General features: G+C 44.0%; 1 protein-coding gene and 1 long non-coding RNA gene across 2 annotated transcripts in view; one reads left to right on the top strand and one right to left on the bottom strand.

Annotated features, from left to right (window-relative positions):
• The window catches only part of ATP1B1 (ATPase Na+/K+ transporting subunit beta 1), a 30,181-nt gene that overhangs the window by 3,203 nt on the left and 4,784 nt on the right, over positions 1 to 22,194 (bottom strand). Inside the window, exons 2-5 of the mRNA XM_035114434.2 lie at positions 19,840 to 19,968; positions 3,913 to 4,071; positions 1,528 to 1,712; positions 164 to 244 (exon numbers count right to left, since the gene is read on the bottom strand). Of these exons, the coding sequence (XP_034970325.1) occupies positions 164 to 244; positions 1,528 to 1,712; positions 3,913 to 4,071; positions 19,840 to 19,968 (554 nt within the window). The remainder of the gene's footprint in view (positions 1 to 163; positions 245 to 1,527; positions 1,713 to 3,912; positions 4,072 to 19,839; positions 19,969 to 22,194) is intronic.
• LOC132592007 (uncharacterized) lies at positions 11,759 to 11,985 on the top strand. The gene is made up of 2 exons (XR_009557495.1): positions 11,759 to 11,810; positions 11,940 to 11,985. It is a non-coding gene; the product is annotated as an uncharacterized LOC132592007 (long non-coding RNA).

Below are 22,194 nucleotides of genomic sequence, written 5' to 3'. Positions count from 1 at the left end.
CCAGATGTAGGGCAGAAGCCAATGCAGCTGCTCAAGGACTGCTGAGATAGGATCCCAATTAAGAGCCAAGCAGTTGTATATTTGAACTAACTGCAGTCTCTGGACAGTCTCCAAGGGCAGCCCCATCTACAACAAATTACGGTAAGAAGTTGAACTATTTTACCTTAGCAGCGCAGTGAACAGGAATGATATGAGGGTTGAATCTTGCCTTCAGCTCAGGTGGGATGGAGTCATTGAGTGGAGGCTAAGAGGAAAACAAGCACATTACAAACGGTTTAAACCAACTTCAAAACCCTTGCTAAAAGACAAACTCCTTTCTCCAATAAGTGTATTTCCCAAATATACGCTCCAGAAGCCAATTAAGATGGTCAAGTGGCTATCAGTTTGGAAGTGAAATGGGGCAAAGTAAAAATAAAATAGCAGCCCTACATATATGGAGGACTCCCTAGGGATGCAGAAGTATATAAGTTTGTAAATTAAGAGAAAGCAAAAGTCTGCAGAACCTGCAGAGAGGGAAAAAAATCAGAGAAACCCACATCACAGGGTTGTTGTGAGGATAAAATGGGAAGATGAGACCTATGCATACCACCTCAAAATCCTTAGAAGAAAAGGTGGTAAGCATATTTCCCCCACTTGTGCTTTTCTAATCCGGAAACTACTTTAAAACTAACAACGGCTTTAATTTATTTGAGCTCTTCTTTGCCATATAGGGGAAGGCTAGTAGATTTGCGAGGAAGAGCTGGGTCTACAGTCTCAAATCAGCCAACATAAGCATCACTTTCAGTCAATGGACAAATAAGCTCCAAATACTGCTCACAGACCCAGAGTGAAGCAAATGAAAAAATATCAAAGAAAAGTTTGAGAACCCTCTTAAGTGCTACATGGCTGGTCTAGTAAGCAGCCCTCCTCACCACCACTTGCCAGTGGAAAGTAAGTCTGGCCTCCTGGCCAAAAGGCATATGATCAGTATTTTAAAAGCCAGTGGGGCCTCAAGTCTAGGGGTCACCCCATTGTGTGACAAGAAGATGAACAGTGTTTCCACTGGGAAGAAGAGTCCAAGCAGCAGTGGCAGAGATGAGAAAATGGAAAGTATTAGATGAGGTTTTTTGACTCAAAAATTGTGTCAAAAAACCTGGGGTCATCCAATACACAGATAGTGGCATTGGGGGGGGGGGAGCAGCGCGTCTGCCAGCCAGCCAGTTGGCGGGAGCGCAATTTCCCCCGATGCCGCAGTGCGTGGGAAACTATCTAGGGAGTGTTTCCTGCCCACAGCTGCAGGGGGTGTGGGAGGGGGGAAGCTCAACAATTTTGGGCCACCTCCCCTCATTTTCTTAAAATTGAGTCCCCAAAATTGGGGGGGGTATACACGGGGGCATCTTTTTGATGGAAAAATACGGTAGATATAAGCAATCTTGTAGAAGCTAAGACAGACTCCCCCAGCGCCCTCCTTCTTCCCATGTGGTCGTGATACCAATTCCCACTTTTTCCTCAACCCCTTCCTTTAAAAAGAGGACTAGCAGCACTTGCCTTCGGTATGAAGCCCATAATCCTGTTGAGTTTGATGAGGACACATGGTTTGCCTTCTTTGTAACCAAAGGAGGGGTCATTTATCCCAGAGCAGTTGTCCAGCCAGGAGCGAAGGAACTTGCAAGATGGCTTCTTGCCCAGGGAGGGGTCAAAAGGAGCGTCACCTTTGTGGGTGGCAGGTTCAGCTGGAGGTGGGGAGTGGGGGAGAAAAAGAAAAAGCTTGCTTATATGCATTTTGGTCAGCTTGCCACAATCCTCAGTCCAACAAAAAGTGTCTAATGGTGAATCCTACACATGCTTCATATTAGGAGACAGTGTAATAATTTTGCATGGGAAGCATCCATCTAGCCTTAAGGAAAACTTCTGATAATGAAAAATTGAATATTTCCTAATGTTCACTTATTTTTCCTGCTTTAATCTAATTGCTTGCAGCTGCCAGGTACCAAAACGTACAGCCTGCAGACAGATTCCATGAACGTACGCAAAGTCTCTCTGTGACATGTGCAGTATTGATCATGCCATTTTCCTAGATAATTGTGTGTTTAAAAAGGATTGCATGCACAAGCTAACTGCTTGGGGATCACAGGAGCTCTGACTAATTTCAGAGAGGCCTGTCACATGTCTACCAGATCCTACAGAGAACAGGGCTCCTTTGCCTTTAATAGTTATTCTATGGAGGTCACAGGACATGTGGCTTCATCACCAACATGGGCTGTTGTGTTAATCCTACAGTGCCTTCCAGATGTTCACTGGATACCTTGGCTCGGTACATGCGCTATACCTTGTAATTCAAAGCAAATGGTTTTCTTTGCAGAATTCTGGGTGCTTGTCGCTTATGCCTCACAGAGTTACAATTCCCAGCAACCCTTAAGAAAGTACTGCACCCAAAATCCCTTGGGGGAAAGAATGTAATTTACAGGTATATTGTGTACACAGCCTAGGGATTTACAACCGCCATCAAGCTAAGATGGTACACCAAACAAAATTACTGTCCCCAAACGCTACCATGGAAGGACTTCTCCTCTGGTTTTAAAACTGAAAGGGGTTTATTTTAGGTGGACAGTTCTGTGGTACACCCACCCACCATCTTTTATAAAATGACCATGTTTTGGCAACCAGACAAGATCTGGAATCTGGGTTGCCACCAGACAGGATGGAAAACTCTGGGGTAAGCTTGTTGGGAGGTTCTAGCAGGGGAGCGCAGCTATCGTATACCCTTGACCGAAGAACGGTACACTCCTATCTGGGATGGTCGTCCTCTTCCACCGAGCGTGCAGCTTCGGGAACTGGCGTAAGCTATTCCCAGGAAAGGAGCAATGGGCAAGAAAGGGGAAGGCCTACCTTTTCCCCCCTGCACCCACCAATTTTGCCCTGCAGTTTCCTCCCCTCAGCTATTCCCCTCTGAACTGTGGCACATAGCTGCCAAGTCTCCCGTATTCCCCGGGAAATCCCCGTTTTTCCAGCTGTTCCTAGCTGAAAAAACGGGTTTTTTTTGTTTCCCCCCCGGTTTATTCTGGCGTGGCGGCCATTTTGGAACTGGGCGGAGCATGCTCAGAAGCAACTTTTGATGCTGCTCTGCCCAATTCCAAAATGGCTGCAGTGCGATGGCCATTTTGGAACTGGGCAAAGCAGCATCAAAAGTCACTTCTGAGCATGCTCCGCCCAGTTCCAAAATGGCGGCAGTGCCACTTCCGGTCTGCTACTTCTGGCCGGTCCCTTATTTCTCCGACAGCAACTTGGCAGGTATGCTGTGGCAAACATGCCTGGAACCCTGACTAGGAGTGGGGGGTCCCCAAACCTACTAAGTATTTGGATCCCTCAATCCAAAACACAGTGAACATTTCTAGCTGGGTGGTCTCCTTTGCTTCTTACAGCCTGATCTTTTCAGTTGCTGTGTTGGCAAATATATAATGACTCTATAGCAAAACTGCACACAACAGCAGGGTTCTGGTGTCTCCAGCCAACCCAAAACATTACAGATCAGTGCTATCGTACCAACCACCACCAGGGGCTAAGGAAATCCAGGGTATTTGGCGAGGTTATTTCAAGCCATATTGGCTTCAGCAGAGCCAGGATTACTGAAGCATGAGGAGATAGTTACAGCTGGGATCGTAATAAATAAATGAATAAATAAATAAATTTTATGTATACCCCACTCATCCGTCTGGGTTTCCTCAGCCACTCTGGGCGGCTCACAGCACATATGGTGGACAGGTAATCAACTGAGTTATTCACTTAAATAAAAGGGTGTTCCCTTTTTCTGAGTGGGACTGGAAAAGCTACTGGCAAGGGTCGCTAGGCACTAGCAGCATTTTAGTTTAGATGGACCATACTAAAAGCAAATTCATTCGAAATAAAAGTTATGTGCAAATAAAATCTACTCACTGCTACAGGACTCAAGCTCAAAATCTGTATCTTGCTCCTGAGTAAACTCATAAGCCTTCAGAAATGTATCCATGACCTTCGTGTACTTCTCATATGTGTTTTTATCAGTGGGGTTGAAGGAAATCTCCATTTTAAATACCTGGGGAATAGCTGACAGTCCTGGAAAGGGAAAAGAACAATCATGTAACACAGAGAGACACAGACCAAAGAAAACTGATCTGTAGCGTATTGTACTTCCCCCACCATGAAAAGGATCACATCCAAACTTTCCTTATGCAGCAACAAACCAGAATAATTTTGGAACATGTATAGGTGCAGAATATGAAATGCTGAAATTGTCACCTTCCTCACCCAGCAAAACAGAGGGAGCAGACTTTGGTGCTTATGGGCACAAGGCTTTTATTTTAGCTCTATTTGTTTGGAGGTAAAATACTTCATGAGCTTGAAAAATCTATAAGCTCTTCAAATTCAGAAATACCTTGTTTTGAAATTCTAAACTTAAGAACTACCTTTAAACAAATTAAAAAGTGCAATTTTATTCTCTCCACGTCTCTGCAGAATTTAAAGGTTCATCAAATGGTGAGGCTCATCTAACTCCCTCCTCATATGGCACTAGAGAGTTGTAGCATTTTCCTGGAGTGCACAGAGGACTGCACATTGGCTGTGTGTATACTCCGAATAACATAAAAAATCCCAGGGTGATTCTGGCCAGGGGCTCATGTTCCTGAGTCAGATTGCACAATTCACAAGGTATCTCAAAGCACTTCAGTGACTCCCTAAGTTTCTGATTTCCTCTGTGGCCTCAGCTGTCCCCAGAATTTCAATGCACAGCCTGAAATTTGGCAGGCTCCATCCACTCTTCATCCACTTATGTGAAAAGAAAGAAAACAAACCTTTATAAGCAGCTTTTTGATTCCCCATTACACTCACCAGGGGCAAAGCAGCTTCAGGTTTAACAGATTGGATTTGGACCCGAATAAGAAATTGAATCAAAATGACAGAGTTGCCCTGAAACAGATGAAGCTGCTTACAGAAATAATGCAATTCTTGTTGTCACTTCACATCCCTAACACAAAGGGGGGCGCCTTTCTCAAAAGCCCAAATGTATAGTCCATATAAGAGCTTCAGAAGTAGGATTACTGGCAGACACTACCCACAATAAAGCGCTCCTGTATTGTACATCATTCCAGAGATCCTACAGGTGAGACGATGTGCCTGAGTTAGCATGAAGGGCACCAGATTTCCAGAAGGACCCTTCACAAGCAGCTGGTTTTTCAAAAGATGGGGCAATGGAGAACCAGGCTGGATCTAGACACATCAAAGAAGCGTTTCAGTTAAACGCATTGTAAACTTTGTATGAGAAATCGGGCTGGCAAAAACGGAACTCCATAGTGCCAGCTGGTGTCACAGTGTTAGAATGCATAAACAACGCATATAAAATGTTCTTTCTTTGCCAGTGCAGCTGAGTCTCCAGTCTCTTTCCATTTATTTCACTGAAGGGGTTTCTAGGAAGGGAAGCTGTCCCTTGTTTTTGCAGCACCCACAAGTCACGTCAGCCAAACATGTGCCATGGCCCAGACAAGCCAGTTTTGAGTAAAGCCTGACAGTCAATCCTTGTTATGTTGCACAGCTTACGAACTGCAGAACAAAAAGTATATATACAGGTCTGTGAAATCCTAGGAGGGAAAACTGCACCCGCATTGCTCCACCATCTCAAGTACCCAAATGGGAAGGGATTCAGGTGCACAGACTCCTTACTAGATCAAAGGCAGCAGCTCTATCCAGGCATTCATTAACCATGGCAGATAATGAAAGTGCGGTGAAGGGAGGCAGGATACACTCCTGACTTACACATATTTTAATGAAGCCCCCTCTGCCCCCGCATTAGAACACCCTTAAACTATTAGTTAAGCTCACTGAACACACAAGATGTGTTAGTTAAGCTCACTGAACACACTGACTTACATGACTTCAAAAGGAGATCAAATTTATGCAGGATAAAGCTATCAGTGGCTACTTGTCATCATGGCCATATTCTAGCTCCTGGTTGGCTACACCTTACACCAGCCTTCCCCCACATGGTGCCTCCCAGATGTTTCGGAAGATGACTCCCACCAACCCTGATTTTCGACCATGTTTGGGGGGGGGCTGATTGATCCCTGTGCTCTGCAGGTTGGGGCCACTTGCATGGCCCATCATATCAGGAGGTCCATTTTGTATGATGTAAGAATTTGAACTTGGTGCGGAGGCACCCATCTTTAGGAATTTTATCCCCAGCCCCTGTGCATTACACATCAGACAACTGCTGCCTCTATTGTCTTTTCAGCACCTATCAAAGACCTTTCTCTTCCAGCATACTTTAGTGGAGATTTTTATCTCAGTCTTGCTCTGCATTGGACTAGAAACTGTATTTATATACGTTTTTTGCTGATGTGAAATTGCTTCTGGATGCTTCATGGGAAGCGATTCATCAATGATGAAATAAATAATAACTCAACACATGAATTAAGGCATCTTAGGAACAGTTTGCATAAACTGCATTTAGCTTGCATGAAAATGCCCAATCCAGTTGGGCTCTTGCCTGTGCCACTCGGCATACAAAGGTGAGAAAGGGGCAAGAGAGAATTACAAATAGTGACAGGAAGAGGCCCATAGTTGGAATGCAAAATGTTCAGCTATCATGCCACTCCACACTCATATCATTGAACTATCACTGCATTTGTTTTGTGGGTCAGATTAGGGCGGGGTGGTCCAGGAGCAGCAAAAACTGAACACAATAAATATATACAGTATTCTTATTCTAGAATAAGTTCTGTTTCTTTGGGGGGGGGTAGAGGCAAGGAGAAGGGAGGGAATGGAAGATGATATCTGCAAGGGACAGATACATGTCACCATTCCATACAAATGAATGCATTCCACATGTTCGTTCTCCCATAAGGTTCAGGTGGAGTTTTAATTGAATTACCCGATGCTTGCTTGATATCGATGCTGAAAGTAATGGGAGATGAAGTTCATGCTGCTTCGCTAACTGCCACATGCTGAGTTTGCTGTGGCACAAGCTCCGTTTCCCTTTGGCACATCTAACTTAGATCCGGCAGCCAAGACCTTTTCCAGACACTGCCATTATATAGCAGTTGTTTCTATAACCAGGCTGGGCTCTTGGTTCTCTTTCTGCTATGTCTCTTTCTCTCCTACCCCAGAATTCAGCAGGTTCAACAAAATAATTGGAGGAATTTAATGTAATAGGGCCTGAAACACATACAAAGTTTTATCCTTTATATGCCAGTTGAATACCAATTGCTGGAAGCCATAGGTCCTGCTTGTGAGCTCCCCTTTACAGCATCTGGTTGGCTACTTAGGATGCTGTACTAGATGAGCCATTGGCCTTATCCAGCAGGCTTTTCTTATGTTGTTCTTATCCTATGAGAGATTCCCAGGTAGGGGAATGAGTTGTAAAATCTGGGGCGACCCAAGAATCGTTTTGTGGACTGTTATGGGTACTGCTGTTTTACAACCAAGCTCTCCATCCTCGGACAGGCTGTCCCTACTGTTCTGCAGTGGCCCAGTTTGTGCAACATGGCAAATCATAATTAAATACTTTACCATAAAAACATATTTCACTCCTCATCTGGGATGGGCGAGAGCATTGTGTCCAAACAGGAGCTAGCATTTCGCTCAAAGAAATCGCCACAACTGGTAAGTCAAAAAAGAAACCCTGACTTCATTTCGTGGCTTGTTGGGAGAGAAGCAACCTATGATCTGGATGCAATGCTAAATCAGGGGGCCATGGCTTGGGAGTCATCTGTGCATTCACTTTTTAAAACACACACACACACTAAAAATCAATATGGAAGAATAACTGTGTCATGAAACAGTCAAGTTAAACAATATCAGGTAGCAAACGGTAGTTTAAAGATGTAGTTCTAGGCTTTGCAGGGCTCTTTTATTTGCCAGCATTGGGATTTCTTAGTTAGAATCATACAACTTTCACACAAACCCAGCACACATTTTCCGCTCAGTTAGCATTTTAGATCCCCAAACTGCCCCCCCCCCAAACCATGGACCACTTGAAAATGGCTCATTTTTTCTGCCTGTTGTAGCAATTTTAGTGCACTATGCTAGTTGCTGTATGATTTCTAGTTGCATTATGGTTTTACTGCAGTTTATTGCATTACAATCTGAATTTCACAGAATTAAAAATACAACAAAATACAATACAAGTAGTAAAGAAAATAGCAATATAATTAAATATCAATAAGAATATTTAAAATGGACATGCTGCAGACCACTTGGATGAAGCTCATGAGTTTGGGGACCCCTGCCCTAGGCCTTACACATGTTATGTGTAGATCTGTATTCACTTTCGGGTGACGAAAGTGGGTGATGACTCAAAAGTTTAAAACTCTTATGCAGTGAAATCCTATGCACATTTGCCTAGAAGTTAGTCCCACAGCATTCCATGGGTCTTACTTCCTTGCCAGTGTAAGGCTTAAGCACTGCTGCCTAAATTGTTTATAGCAGCCATCCACCACCCCAATATACATTCTGTTTTCTGACTATCTTAAATTGGGTCTCCATAATAAAATCAGTTCTCATGCCAGATTTCATCCTCATATCTGGAATATTAATAATGGTAGTCAACAATTTGCTGATCAACTGCCTCAGGGTCATTATATTTCCCCCTGTAGTTGAAATTCTTGCACATGCAAGATTATTTTTGCTGAGTGGTGAGGCTGCCTATTCCATGTACATGTCAGAGGAAGAACACTCGTGCCACAGTTCAGACATTACAGCAGCACACGTGCTTTTCCTAGTAAACATGGATTAGTGCAGCACTGGAAAGATCAGCCCAAGAAAAGGCTCGCACATTACAAAGAAATTGCTTGCACCTTACTATTCTAAAAACAGAAACGCCATTTGTCTCTCTACAGGCTATTTGAGAACTAAACAGAAATCTTTCATTAATTCTTAAAATACAATCCAACACACACACACACACACACACACACACAAAGGGCTTAATTTATTTCCACCTTTACTTTCCACAGCTTTGCACTGCATGCCTACCTCTCCAAAATAAATAAACGTGTCCTGGCTCTTGCTAAAGGGCAAACAAGAATAACTCCTTCCAACAGCTCTGCCCTGCTCAGTAACCTAAGACCAACAATGCAATGTGGGCATGTACGACAGGAAGCAGGAGGAGAAAGGCACTCAAATGCTACTAAAGAATTCAGGAAACAAACATCGTGCCAGTAGCTCACACTTACCAAAGGCAAGTCCAGCTGGCAGCCACTTAAGGCACCCACTGGGATCCTGCAGACCCCGGGGATGAAAGCAGATTTGTTCGTTTTGCTGCTATTCTGAGGGCTGATTCATGAAGAAAAGGCATGTGCTACAGTCCTAACTAGAGTGAATCACTTTAAACTACTGGGTCATAGAGAACTGTGTTAAAAGCTTCCTGCATGTGTAAAAGCTACTACATTAGGGATGAGGGCTGTTAGTCAAACTTTGTCCGAGTGTGTTTGAATGAGGATCCTGCAGTAGAGATCATTCACTAGGTTCCCCCTTTGAAACAAGAGTATTTCCTTTCTCCCCGGTGTAGCATTTGTTCCCAGAACCATCTGAGTCATAAATCAAACGAAGTGGAAAGTTTCCAGTGTGATGCTCCATTTCTAAAAAAGCAGATTACAGTAACTGACAAGCAGGAAGCGATTGGTTGCAAATAAAGTCAGCAGATAGAGAATAACAAGACTGGCAAAATTATTGCCTAGATATTCATATGAATTACTATCAAGCTGGCCAAATTTCTGCATCATTACCCAATTGCATACCGGTAGTCAACATTGAGGGTCATGATCAATGCATGTCCCCTCAATAAACATGGCTTACTTCCAAGTATGATGAACTCTGGACCCAACTCATTGCATTTATTTATTTAAATGTTCATACCCCACCTTTCCATTAAAACACCTGAATGTGGCTTACAGTGATAAAAATCAAGGAAAAATACTTTTTTTAAAAAAAGATGAGGGAGATCAGGAAACAACAAAAGTTCGACTGAAATCCTGGAATGTTTAACAAGGTCAGCCATTCAGCAGGTTCTGAGATTTATCTGGTGAAAGGTTACAGCTGTTTGTATTCCATCAAAGAGAATCAAGAAGAGCCGGTTATGGATACACCTCCTAAGAAAGCAAGTCTAATACCCATGGTGGAGTTAACTGTTCAGTTACAACTGGTTACATACAGGATTCCACCTTCTTTCCAAATGTGGTTGCCCCTTTCACCATCATTACTGCTAATAATTACCGAGCCAATTAACTATGTATATGCCAGCAGTCGTTCAAAGTGTCATATGAGACACACTGTGGGCAGTTCTGAGACCCCGACAACCTTTTTTCCTTGGCAGCAGGTGGACTGGATGCCATTTTAAAATATGGACTTCTTTACGCATTGCGTAAAGTGCTGGAGGAGACTCTTGAGAGTCCCATGGACTGCAAGAAGATCAAACCTATCCATTCTGAAGGAAATCAGCCCTGAGTGCTCACTGGAAGGACAGATCCTGAAGCTGAGGCTGAAGCTCTAATGCTTTGGCCACCTCATGAGAAGAGAAGACTCCTTGGAAAAGACCCTGATGCTGGGAAAGATTGAGGGCATAAGGAGAAGGGGACGACAGAGGACAAGATGGTTGGACAGTGTTCTTGAAGCTACAAACATGAGTTTGACCAAACTGCGGTAGGCAGTGGAAGACAGGAGTGTCTGGCGTGCTCTGGTCCATGGGCTCATGAAGAGTCGGACACGACTAAACGACTAAACAACAACAACGCATTGCAAACAGACCCTAGCCCAACTGCCCAAATATTCCAAAAAATTGCTTGGGTCAGCATGCCTTTTAAAAATCCAGACTGCTGGACTTTGAATTTTGAGCAGCGGGGCATGAGTGCCTAGACAGGGTCTGGAAAACTTCCATTTTTGTTCACTAGGATATTTGGCCAATCTTGCCAGGTGGTCTAGAGAGGCACAGATCCTGGCATGATGCCTTCAGCTCAGGGAGCTGGACAAGAGTCACAGACTCAAATAACTCATCAAAACCCAGCAAGTCTACATTCGGCACTAGATAGAGTCGTTTCCCCCCGTGGTGAAGCCAAGAGCACAGTAAGGAGCCAATTGAAGGGGCACAAATTGTTTTTAGACACAGAGAGCTATGTGGTTCTGCCAAGTTAATAAAGTAGGGATTAACACCATTATAGCTCCCAAAAAATGAGCAGTGAGGACAAGCTCAGGTCCAGTTTTTTTAGAGCCCAGAGCAGGGTGTACTTGGCAGTAGTCCCTCATCAATATTGATTGCCCCTGCAATGCCCAATACCACTTGCTCACACACACCCTGCAGCAGTGCTGCTTCCATCATCAACCTTGGCCTTCCCTGAAGTTAAGCAGGCTTACCTGGTAGTGGTGCTGTAATGGGAGGAGTAAAACAGCACCACAACAGCCAGCCCTTTACAGCACTAATAGATAAGCCCACGAGTGAGTGAGAGCAGGCAAATAGTGGCTGCAGCAGCACAGTCACTGGGGGAGCCCAAGCGATGAGAGGCCAGGGGTGTCCAAGTAAGATGTCAGCCCATTGGAACTCATTCTCCATTTTACCCTCATAATTCACCAGTGAGGTAGGTGAGGCTGAATGCAAATGGTCCAAGGTCCCCCAGTGAGCTTCCTGGCTGAGTGGGGTTTTAAACCATGGTCTCCTGGGCCCAACATTTTAACTGCTTCACCTCACTGTCCCCTCTTGAGAAACTGAGGGCTGTTTCATTCATGTATGAATTCTGGGACTGAGAGAGACTCTCTTCCTGCTGGAATTTCTAGAAACCAAATCCACAGAGTGCATGTCATGACTTCTTATCTGGGTTTCTGGCTCACGTACATCATTGGTGTCTATGAATACACAGTGAGAAATCCACATGCCACTACTGTTACATGTTACATTCTATAAATGAATCTCTGGCAAATTCCTACAGAAATTGCCTTTTATGCAGGAATTTTGTGGTGTTAAATCAGTCCTTAATCAGACCTTGATCAAGACTGGGTGGAGCATACATAATCCTCAACATAATTCCTATGCTCTATTTCTGTTAGAATAGAAATGCCCACGACAACTGACATCAAAGGTTAAGGCAGCAAAACAGTATACATTAGGCAATCCTTTTAAGTGTCATGGTCCTAACCTAAGCCAGTTATCATGCCAATTATAAGATATTGAAAAAGGTTTCCACCTAGTGGCACTATATAATGTTGGCTGCAATATTTGTCTTAGGATAACCATTTATGCATTGCATTGCTAAAAAACAGAGGATGAGATGGTTGGACAGTGTTCTCGAAGCTAAAACTGCGGGAGGCAGTGGAAGACAGGAGTGCCTGGAGTGCTATGGTCCATGGGTTCACGAAGAGTCGGACACGACTAAACAACAAAAAAATTAAATAGAAAATGCATCACGGGGAAAATGGGTTGCAGAAGAGAAGCAAATATTTGAGTGTGTTAATTCATAGGTACAGATGCAAATTTAGAAATGATTGTGATAAGTTTAATAGAAATACCGTACTCCTCACCCTAGTGGCGGAAACTGTGCCTGTTCAGTCTCTTGACTGAGGGGCAACATCAAGACCCACCCCCACCCCCCCATTCTGCCTTCTGGTAGTTTGTCTCTTTAAACCAGACTTGGACTAGACAGCCCTTCAAATGGAGGACTATCCTATGTAAACTAAGACATATGACCATCCTAGTTTGCCATCCACTCTGTCTCTCTCATAATGGAAAACCAGTGTGGTGGCAATTGAACTGGAGGACACAACCGGCTAGAACCATGGGCTCAGACATACTGTCTGGCTGTCCACAAGGGACAGCAGGCACACAGAAGAGGCGATGTGCTTGAAATGGCACTAGCCAAAAAAGGCATTTTAGCCAAAGTGCAGTTCGAGAGAGAGATCTTGCTGGATCATGCCTATGGCTCATCTAGTCTAGCCCAGCAGCATCCTGTTCTCACAGTGGCTAACCAGATACCTATGGGAAGCCCATAAGCAGGATCCGAGCATGACAGGGTTGTCTTCCCATGATTCCCAGCGGCTGGCATTGGGATGCCTACCATTGCAACAGTGAGGGTACAACAGAGACATCACAACACACTGTGATAATGTTATCTGTCCTCTCTGCTAGAAACATCTAACATACTGTACCTGGAATGTTCATGCACGGAATAGCTGCTGTGCCCTTAATCACACAGCCAGCATCCTGGCTGTCACAATAATGGCAGCCTGCACGGCATAAGGAGCAGAATGGCTACACACACACTGTGTATGGTATGCAGAAATGAAGTTGTGTGCAGATACTCTTAGGGGGGTAACTTCTAGCATTACATCTGTCAATGAGCAGACACGCAAGTAAGACTTTGCAATATGTAGTGGAAATGCCTGGAAAGAACCACTAGTACATTTCCCTTGTGGGAGAAAGGCATGTTTGGACATTACCATTTATTGCAAAGAGTCTGCTTCTATTGCTGCATGTTGTAATACCTAATAAGGTGCGAAGAGGCCAAAGAGATCTTAGATATGAAACTCTAAAGTTGCTCTAAATGCTATTTCAGAGACCAGATACTCACTGCCATTTTGCTGCTTTCCATAAGCTGTTAGCAGTGCAATCAATCATGTCGCCATCATATGCAGGGCACTTTAAACGGTAGCAGCCATGGAAGACCTCCTGGTCAGTTTCTGGCAAGAATTTCCTGGTCCGCAGCCCTTCACCACTATGCTAGCCTTCCCTTCTGTGTCTGTGATTGCTTGCATGTCTTACTTTGTGCAAGTGACCACAGAAGTAAAGATGTGGTTCCAGAGCCAAAAGAAGTGTGCAGCTGAAGAATGAAGCCCAATAGGCACTTTTCGTCCACTGCTGCCTTGATTGCTAACTCATTATATAGCAGACGTTTCCACTAGGTTATTGTAAGCTACCTTGTTCATTGACCCCTATTTCTTCAACACAGTAGGAGAAATCCAGCAATGTGGCATGCAACACCAATTTATCAGATTATTGCTTGAGAAAACTGTTTACTCACAGCTACAAGGAACAGCGACCAGCTACAGTAGCATTAAAAATACAATGTTCCAACATTTGTTCCAACTTGCATCCTGAACTGACGTCTTTGCTTCAAATGGGGGCAGCCAATGGAAAAAAAACAGTGGTTCAGCTGGACCTCAACATGAATGTGTGTAGGCCTTGCTGGGGATTCAGTGAGGAGGAAATGCATTTTGCTCTGGGAGCTAGCCCACCAAGCAGCATTCTGGCAGTGTTGCTGCAGCCGTTTAAATACTATACTGCTATTAAAAGCTTCTGAAGAGTTTTATAGTGAGCAAGAGGGAGGAAGGGGAGGGAGACATAAATGATGACGGCCTCCAGCATCAAGCAACCCTGGGGTCATTTGTAATGTGGAAACTAGCAGTTGCAAGACTCCATGCACACACACACAGCTGGTTCCTGCTAACCGCTGGGAATGGATAATGCAATAATAGAGGCTTGGTAGTTACTGTTCTGTCAAATCATCCTGATTACTTACATATGGCCAGCTTATAGGCACAGGTTAACTGTCATTTTCTCAATGACTGTGTACACACCCTACATTTAAAGCACCCCCCCCCAAAAAAAATACATGGAAGCTGTAGTTTTCCCATGCCAGAGCTGCATGGGTCTGAACAAACACAAACCCATGTGTTGCAAAATGTAACAATCTACAAAAATGCAAATGCAACACACTGGCTAATAACTGTTAGTGAATATATATTCAGTTATGATGTCATTCAAAATACAGTGGTACCTCGGTTTAAGTACACAATTGGTTCCGGAAGTCTGCACTTAACCTGAAGCGTACTTAACCTGAAACGAACTTTCCCATTGAAAGTAATGGAAAGTGGATTAATCCGTTCCAGTCGGTCCACGGAGTACTTAAACTGAAGTGTACTTAACCTGAAGCAAACTTTCCCATTGAAAGTAATGGAAAGTGGATTAATCCGTTCCAGTTGGTCCGCAGAGTACTTAAACTGAAGCGTACTTAACCTGAAGCGAACTTTCCCATTGAAAGTAATGGAAAGTGGATTAATCCGTTCCAGACTGGTCCGCGGAGTACTCAACCTGAAGCGTACTTAGCCCAAAGTATGAGTGTAATTGGTTCTGGAATTCCGTACTTAACCTGAAGCGTACTTAACCTGAAGTGAACTTTCCCATTGAAAGTAATAGAAAGTGGATTAATCCGTTCCAGATGGGTCCGCGGAGTACTTAAACTGAAAGTACTCAAACCGAAGCATACTTAAACCGAGGTATGACTGTATACGAATAAGCCACTTCAAAAAAATTGATATATCATACGACACATCTCAAAAAAATATACAAGTAACTACAAGTTGTATATCTATCAGAGTCAAACAAAGATTCAATGAATAGCAAGGAACGACAAGCCGTCTCTCAAAGGAAGATGTCTCACAAAAGTCTCAAAGGAAGACGTCTCTCCGAAGTCTCAAAACGGCAGTATATCCGGAATAGTACAACTGTTTTGGAATAAAGTCTTCATCAGCGAACAATTATCAATGAAATATTCATACTACCGGTAGTAGGGATCATGCTAGTGGATCAGTGCTGACTGGCGCTAACAAATAAGCTAAAAATTAAGACCCCTGTGAAGTTTCATGTTATCCTTTCATGTCACAGATTGTTCCCCAGCCCAACCAATGCCACTCCAATCCTAAACATATTTCTAGACAAGTGAAATGGGCAGTTTCAACATCTGAATAAGCATAATTCAGATTATAGCCCAAGGGGCAAAACGGAAGGTAGTTAACTTATTTAGCAGCTAGCCGAGATTAGAAAGCAGATGTTCTGAGCACAACGTAAGACTCCCAGCACCAGACAGCAAGCACTCAAGGGGGCCGCTTTGGTTGGCACGTGAGGGATGGCAGAAAGTTAAGCAAGTGGTTTTCCTCTCATTCAGTGAGACTTTCCCTTCCTCACTTTCCCCCTTTAACCCCCCCCCCCCAAAAAATCTGCTCCAGGGGGTTATTCTAAAACAGTAATTGCTCCTTTAGGGATTATTAGACTCAGCGATGGCACATCATTCTCTCGTTTATTTTGGGGCTGCTTTTGAATCTAAGGATGTGTGCCATATATATAGGTACTGTCCACAACTGTGCTAACATTTACTCCTGGACTGTATGCACACACATAACTGTTCCTTGGTTCATATATGAACAGAGAACTCCTGTGCTGGGGATAGTCCTGCCTCTAAGCTGCAAAGAGGAATACACCGGTGATGAGAATCCACCAGAACTAACCCTTCCCTCATCTCCAGGTAACGTCTTTACAGTGTTCTGTTTTGCGCACAATCATGTTGTCCAGCTATCATCAGTGGCATAGTGTGCATTTTATCAGCTCATGCCAATTTGCCAGGAGTGACACCTCCTGGACAGGTAGAGCCTTTTCATCACTGGCACCTCACTTGTGGAATACCCTCCCCCAAAGAAACTGGGTTGACACCCGCTCTGCTCTTATTTAGATGCCAGGTTAGGACATCCTCAGAGGCATTTTTATGATTTTATGTCTCTCAAGCATAAATTAGCTTTAGGAATTTTCCACTCTGCTGTTAATTGTTTCATGGCATTCTTTTATTCTTGTGTTGTTGTTGTTGTTTGTGGATTTAAATTTGTAGACTGCCTTAGATAAATTTGCAGGGAAGCATGGTGTATAAAAGTTTGAAATGAACTGAAACGAAAATTCTTTCCATTTTCCTTTTTTGTGTGTGCCTTGTGCCAGGCTGCACCCTGTTCCAGAACATACTTTTATCCTGCATTCATCCTGCTCATTCTTCCACAATACTTCTAACTGCAATGACTTTTCTGAACTGCCCTAACTGTGCTTGCCCCTCCATTCACTAAATGATCCCCTTCTGCATCATTGCCAATCCGAATCACAGTGTTTTCTTCCCTAAGGTTGAGAACCCAGAGCCCTCCAGCTCTTGCTGTTCCACAACTCCCACTGTATCAATCTTTGGGCCCTGCTGGCTGGGGCTGATAGGAATTGGAATCCAGCAATATCTAGAGAGACATGTCCCACCCACCCAGTGAACATTCAAGATAAAGGTCCATTTCCTTTTGGCACAGACTCTTATTACGCAGTCTGCACAAATGGTTAACTGCTAACGGAGTCAAAACTAAACTGAAAGTAGAACCGCCTACTTTTAGCCTGAAATGGCAAGCAGACAGCAAATGCCTGGTGAGAAACCCAGTTTGCCCTGTGATGAGTGATGGTGCTTAACACAGCTTATATGTGTACGCAATCCCCAAGAAGTAACTCAAATGTCAAAGGAGGCACCAAGAAGGTACTGTGCCACATAGACAACAAATATTCTTGTGGCACCTTAAAGGCTAGAACCCCCTTCAGAATCTTGAGATATTATTCTCAGTTGGCAGGTATATAATATTCCTTATGGGTGTGGGGGGTGATGGTTAAAACAGTAGAGTAAAATGGAAATTAAATGCAAAATGTATAGTCTGAGACAGCTGGGGAAAGGCTGTAGCTCAGTGAGAGCCTCTGCTTTGCATGCAGAAGGTTTCAGAGTCAATCCCTGCCTTTTCCAGATGGGATGGGAGAGAACCGCGCCTGAAATCCTGGACAGCTGCTGCCAGTCAGTGCAGACAATACTGAGTTAGATGGACCAATGATCTGACCTGGTACAAGGCAACTTCCTATGTTCCTAATTCAATTAAAAGTTTGGTGTGTGCAAAATAAGTACAGTGACCATTCCCAGCAGCAGTAACTGGTGATCCCATAAACACCCATGTTTTGCTATGCTGATGGGCACCTGTAGTGGGACAAGACAACACAGTCCATGTCCAAACAGACAGAATCAAACTTCTTGATTAATTGTAATTCAGTGGCCTTGTGCAGGAAGTCTCCCTTTAAAGTGCCTTTGTTGAAGAATGGAAACTTTAAATTAACTTAGCAACACTAGAATGGTTGCATTATTATCAATTAGCAGCCACTTAACTGAATTGTGACTGGCTGCACTTTCTGGTTTTCGCTGCCATTTGAGACAATTGCTCACTACTTTCCTCCCACTACACTAGCATATGTGTGTACACACACACCTGTCAACTTCATGTGTCTGATGAAGTGGATTCTGTTCTGTAAAAGCTTGGGTCATAATAAATATGTTAGTCTTGAAGGTGCTACAAGAGTCCTTATGTATTTTTTGCTGCAACGGACTAACACAACTACCCCTCTGGACGTTGTACCATGAAGATGAAGCACAAATAAGCCCATGTGGAATGGTCTGCAGTCTAATCAGACACAGAATCCTAATAGGCAACAAAGGATCAACTTAAAATTAATTGATGCACATCTCTGCCTTTCCCTGATTTTCTCTCCAGGGTGCCCAGAAGCAAAGGTGGGCAGAGGGCTCTTGCTCCTTTAACAGGTATGTAGAAGAGAGATTTTACCAGAAGCAGCTTCTCCTGAAATATTTGATGCTACCCAACTATGAGGGAGATAGGAGTCCTTCATCTTCATATCTGAGGCTCTCTGAGGTGACCTGCCCTTAGCAATAAAAGTCTGCTTCCTTAGAAAGTGAATTTGTTGTGTCACAGCACCATAGCACTTTAATCCACTTGAATAGATCATTCTAATTAGGCAGCCAGTGATTCAATCCCTCCCACCAAATATTAATAGTCTGGAAGTGACCCTTCTCTCTTCCCTACCCACACTGTTTTAATGGAGAGTTAAACCATAATAACAAGTGGTAATTGTGACACTAAAGATGAGGTCTGAACTAACTTTGGCTCCCAGCCCATCAGTTGAAGACTGATTGGTCTTCAGCTGGTGGGTCAGAGCTCACTACTGAATCACAGGTGGGGAACCTGAGGCCCTCCAGATGTTGCTGGACTTCTGCCCATGGCCAATGGTGAGGGACAATGGAAAGGTGGGTCTCAGGTCTGAAAAGGTAGAAGGCTACTGGGCTAGAGTATTGGGCTTGGATGCCCAGCCTTAAAACTCAACTCTGCTATAAAGCCTTGAGCAAACCAATCTTTGCCTAACTAAGGTCACAGAGGTTGTTGCTCTGAACTTACCTGAACTTACTAGAGGAGCAATGAGATAAAAACCCATTGGGAAATTACACCGAGAACTGGAGGGCACACTTTTCTAGCAGGGCTGCCCCAAGGCATTTTGGCACCTGAGGCAAACCACAAAAAATGACACACACACCCCAGCCAGGAAGAAGAGATGAGTCAAGATCTACATCAGGAACAAGAGAGGAAATCAAGCTTATCCAACGGTTTAAGTTGGAATCGAAGGCTGTTGGCAGGGAGAGAAAAGTCCTGCTCTGAGTCTCACCAGGCAGATACAGAGCCTGGGAGACCCCAGAAAGCAGCTCCCACCATCTCTTCCCTAGGGGTGGGAGAAGATTGGTGGTGCCCCCTATTCACCAAGAGAAGCGGCACTGCTGTGGGGGGGGGGGGCGAGCGCAGAGGAAGTGGCAGATCTGGCCCACAAGGAGTGTGATGCAGCCATTGCTGCTGCTGCAGCAGCATAAGTAGTAGTAATGGGCAATTCATTCCTTGGGAGCCAGATCTGCTGCTCTCTGTGGATCCTGCTGCCTGAGATTGAGCCGGCTCTGCTTTCTAGTGAAACAACAGGCAAGCCAAAAATTCCTTCTTTGTTACCAACTCACCTGTGCCTGACCCTACAAGTTTTGAGGAAATAAAGAAGGCCATGAAACTACTGAAAGAGGCAGTCAAAACCCAGCAGCTCTAAATAAAATCCACTGCGTCACAATAAGCAAGCACACAGCACTCTTCTGTGGGGGGGGGCAGCTTTGACCAGCACCCCTCATCAGTGCACATTGTTACCTGGGGGTGCTACTCGGTCCTGATACTTGGGCTCGAATTCGCTGATGGTGAGCAGCATGACTTGAATGGTCCCAATGAAGATACCAGCCAGGCAGCCGTAGAAGATCACATAGAAGAGTAAGATCTTAACTGTGGCAAGAGAAAAAATAAACACAACAGTCAAGGATGGAAGGTTAATTATGCAATAGGCCATTTGGGTACAAGCACCAAGTTCTGCAACAATTGCAATTAAAGAATCACGGAGTTGGAAGGGGGTTCAAAGGTGATGGAGCCCAACCAGAGATGTTGTTGGACTTCAACTCCCATCAGCCCCAAGCAGCATGGCCAGTGGGGAAGGATGATGGGAGTTGGAGTCCAACAACATCTGGAGGGCTACAGGAAATCCTGTTACAGAACCCCAAAAGCAAGGCACTCAAAGAATAACACGTCATTGAAAATAGCCTGGACAGACCTGAAAATACTATTTGTGGTATCGTATCTCTCTCTTTCTCTCTGGCAGAGAGTCAGGACTGCTGCTCACAGAGGGAGCAATACTAGGCATATTTATTTAGAAGTTCTGTAGAGCTCAATGCCCTTAATCTTATATAGGACAGAAAAAATTGTGGGGCATAGGTCTGTTCATTGATGGTTAGGCCAAGGGAGCCGGCGTTTGTCCAAAGACAGTTTTTCCAGGTCATGTGGCCAGCATGACAAAGCCACTTCTGGAGAACCAGAACAGCGTACTAGACAGACACGTAGAACCTCCAAATGAAGAAAAATTAATACCTGCTGCTTTCTGCCCATTGTTGTATGGAGAGGAGGAAGAGAGTGGAATGCCCTACTTAGAGAAACTGACTAGTTGGAAATTCAAACCGGAGCATTCCTTTAAGAAAGGAGGATCCACTGCAGAATTTTATTGTGCGTCTCACTATAATAGGCTCTAAACATAGTGGGTCATGGAGTGAACCTGGGACCTATCATACCTGCCCAACCCCAACATGTGGTCAAGAACGTACAGACATGATTCTGCAGGGCCTTTACATGGGACCCATCAGAATAGGAAAGAGCTACTGTGGATTACAGGTGAAACTCGGAAAATTAGAATATCGTCAAAAAGTGCATTTATTCAGTAATGCAACTTAAAAGGTGAAACCAATATATGAGATAGATGCATGATATGCAAAGCAAGATATGTCAAGGCTTTATTTGTTGTAATTGTAATTATTTATCGTTAGGCGGGTCAATTATAAATGAAATGTAATTAATGAAATGTAATAGCGATGTTTATTTTTATATTATTGTAACTATTTGTTTAATTACTGTGGAATTTCCAAAAGAAAGCAATTGTAAAAATTAAAAGAAAAAAAAAGTTGCATTACTGAAATAAATGCACTTTTCGACGATATTCTAATTTTCCGAGTTTCACCTGTATGTGGGCTAGGTTCATATGAGCACAGAAATACATGGGCTACATGCAATGGCAGAGAGCTCTTAGTGAGGCACAGGGAGGCAGCTACCGGTAGAAACTCTTGCACCAGTGTAAATGAGCCTTCACCACCAAGTAAATGTGCTTGTGACTGTGACCCAGTTTGGGGGAGTCACATCCATATCTGAAGATGCATGAAAATTCAATTCCCTGTAGCTCAGATGGTTAGAGCATGGCACCGATAACACCACGGTTGTGGGTTCAATCCCCATACCAGCCACCTGCATATTCCTGCATTGCAGGGGGTTGGACTAGCTGACCCGCGGGGTCCCTTCCACCTCTATGAACACATCAAGAAACGTCTTTTGCCCAGCATTTATTTGAACTGTGGCCCTGTGATCCTATGCGCCCCAGACAACTTTTAGCTTGCTTTTATGTAGTGTAAAAGCATCTTGTAAAAGTCACACATTTGACTGTACTTCGAGTTGTAATCAGCTAGATTCATATGCAAATTACATACTGTATGCAATTAAAGGGTTTTTGTTGTGGTTTAGAGAAGGCAAAGGGGGACATAAAACTTTATTACTGGGGTTGTTCCCAATAATTGTGCGCATACTGAAATCTGGTTTTATCAGTTGCTACTTTAGAGGGCACAAGGAGAAGGGGACGACAGAGGACGAGATGGCTGGACAGTGCTCTTGAAGCCACCAACATGAGTCTGACCAAACTGCGGGAGGCAGTGGAAGACAGGGGTGCCTGGCGTGCTCTGGTCCATGGGGTCACGAAGAGTCGGACATGACTAAGCGACTAAACAACAACAACAACTTTAGAGGGATTAGCTCTATAACATGCTGTGCTAGGCATCACATGGTGAAGATGCCAACTCATGTCCTAGTTTTTTGTACAGTGGTACCTCGGGTTACAAACACCTCGGGTTACAAACACTTTGG

This window comes from Zootoca vivipara, chromosome 4 (genome assembly GCF_963506605.1).
Source record: "Zootoca vivipara chromosome 4, rZooViv1.1, whole genome shotgun sequence".
NCBI classification, from domain to species: Eukaryota; Metazoa; Chordata; class Lepidosauria; order Squamata; family Lacertidae; genus Zootoca; species Zootoca vivipara.
Note: the sequence above shows the minus strand (reverse complement) of the source record. Positions and strands in the feature narration are given on the sequence as shown.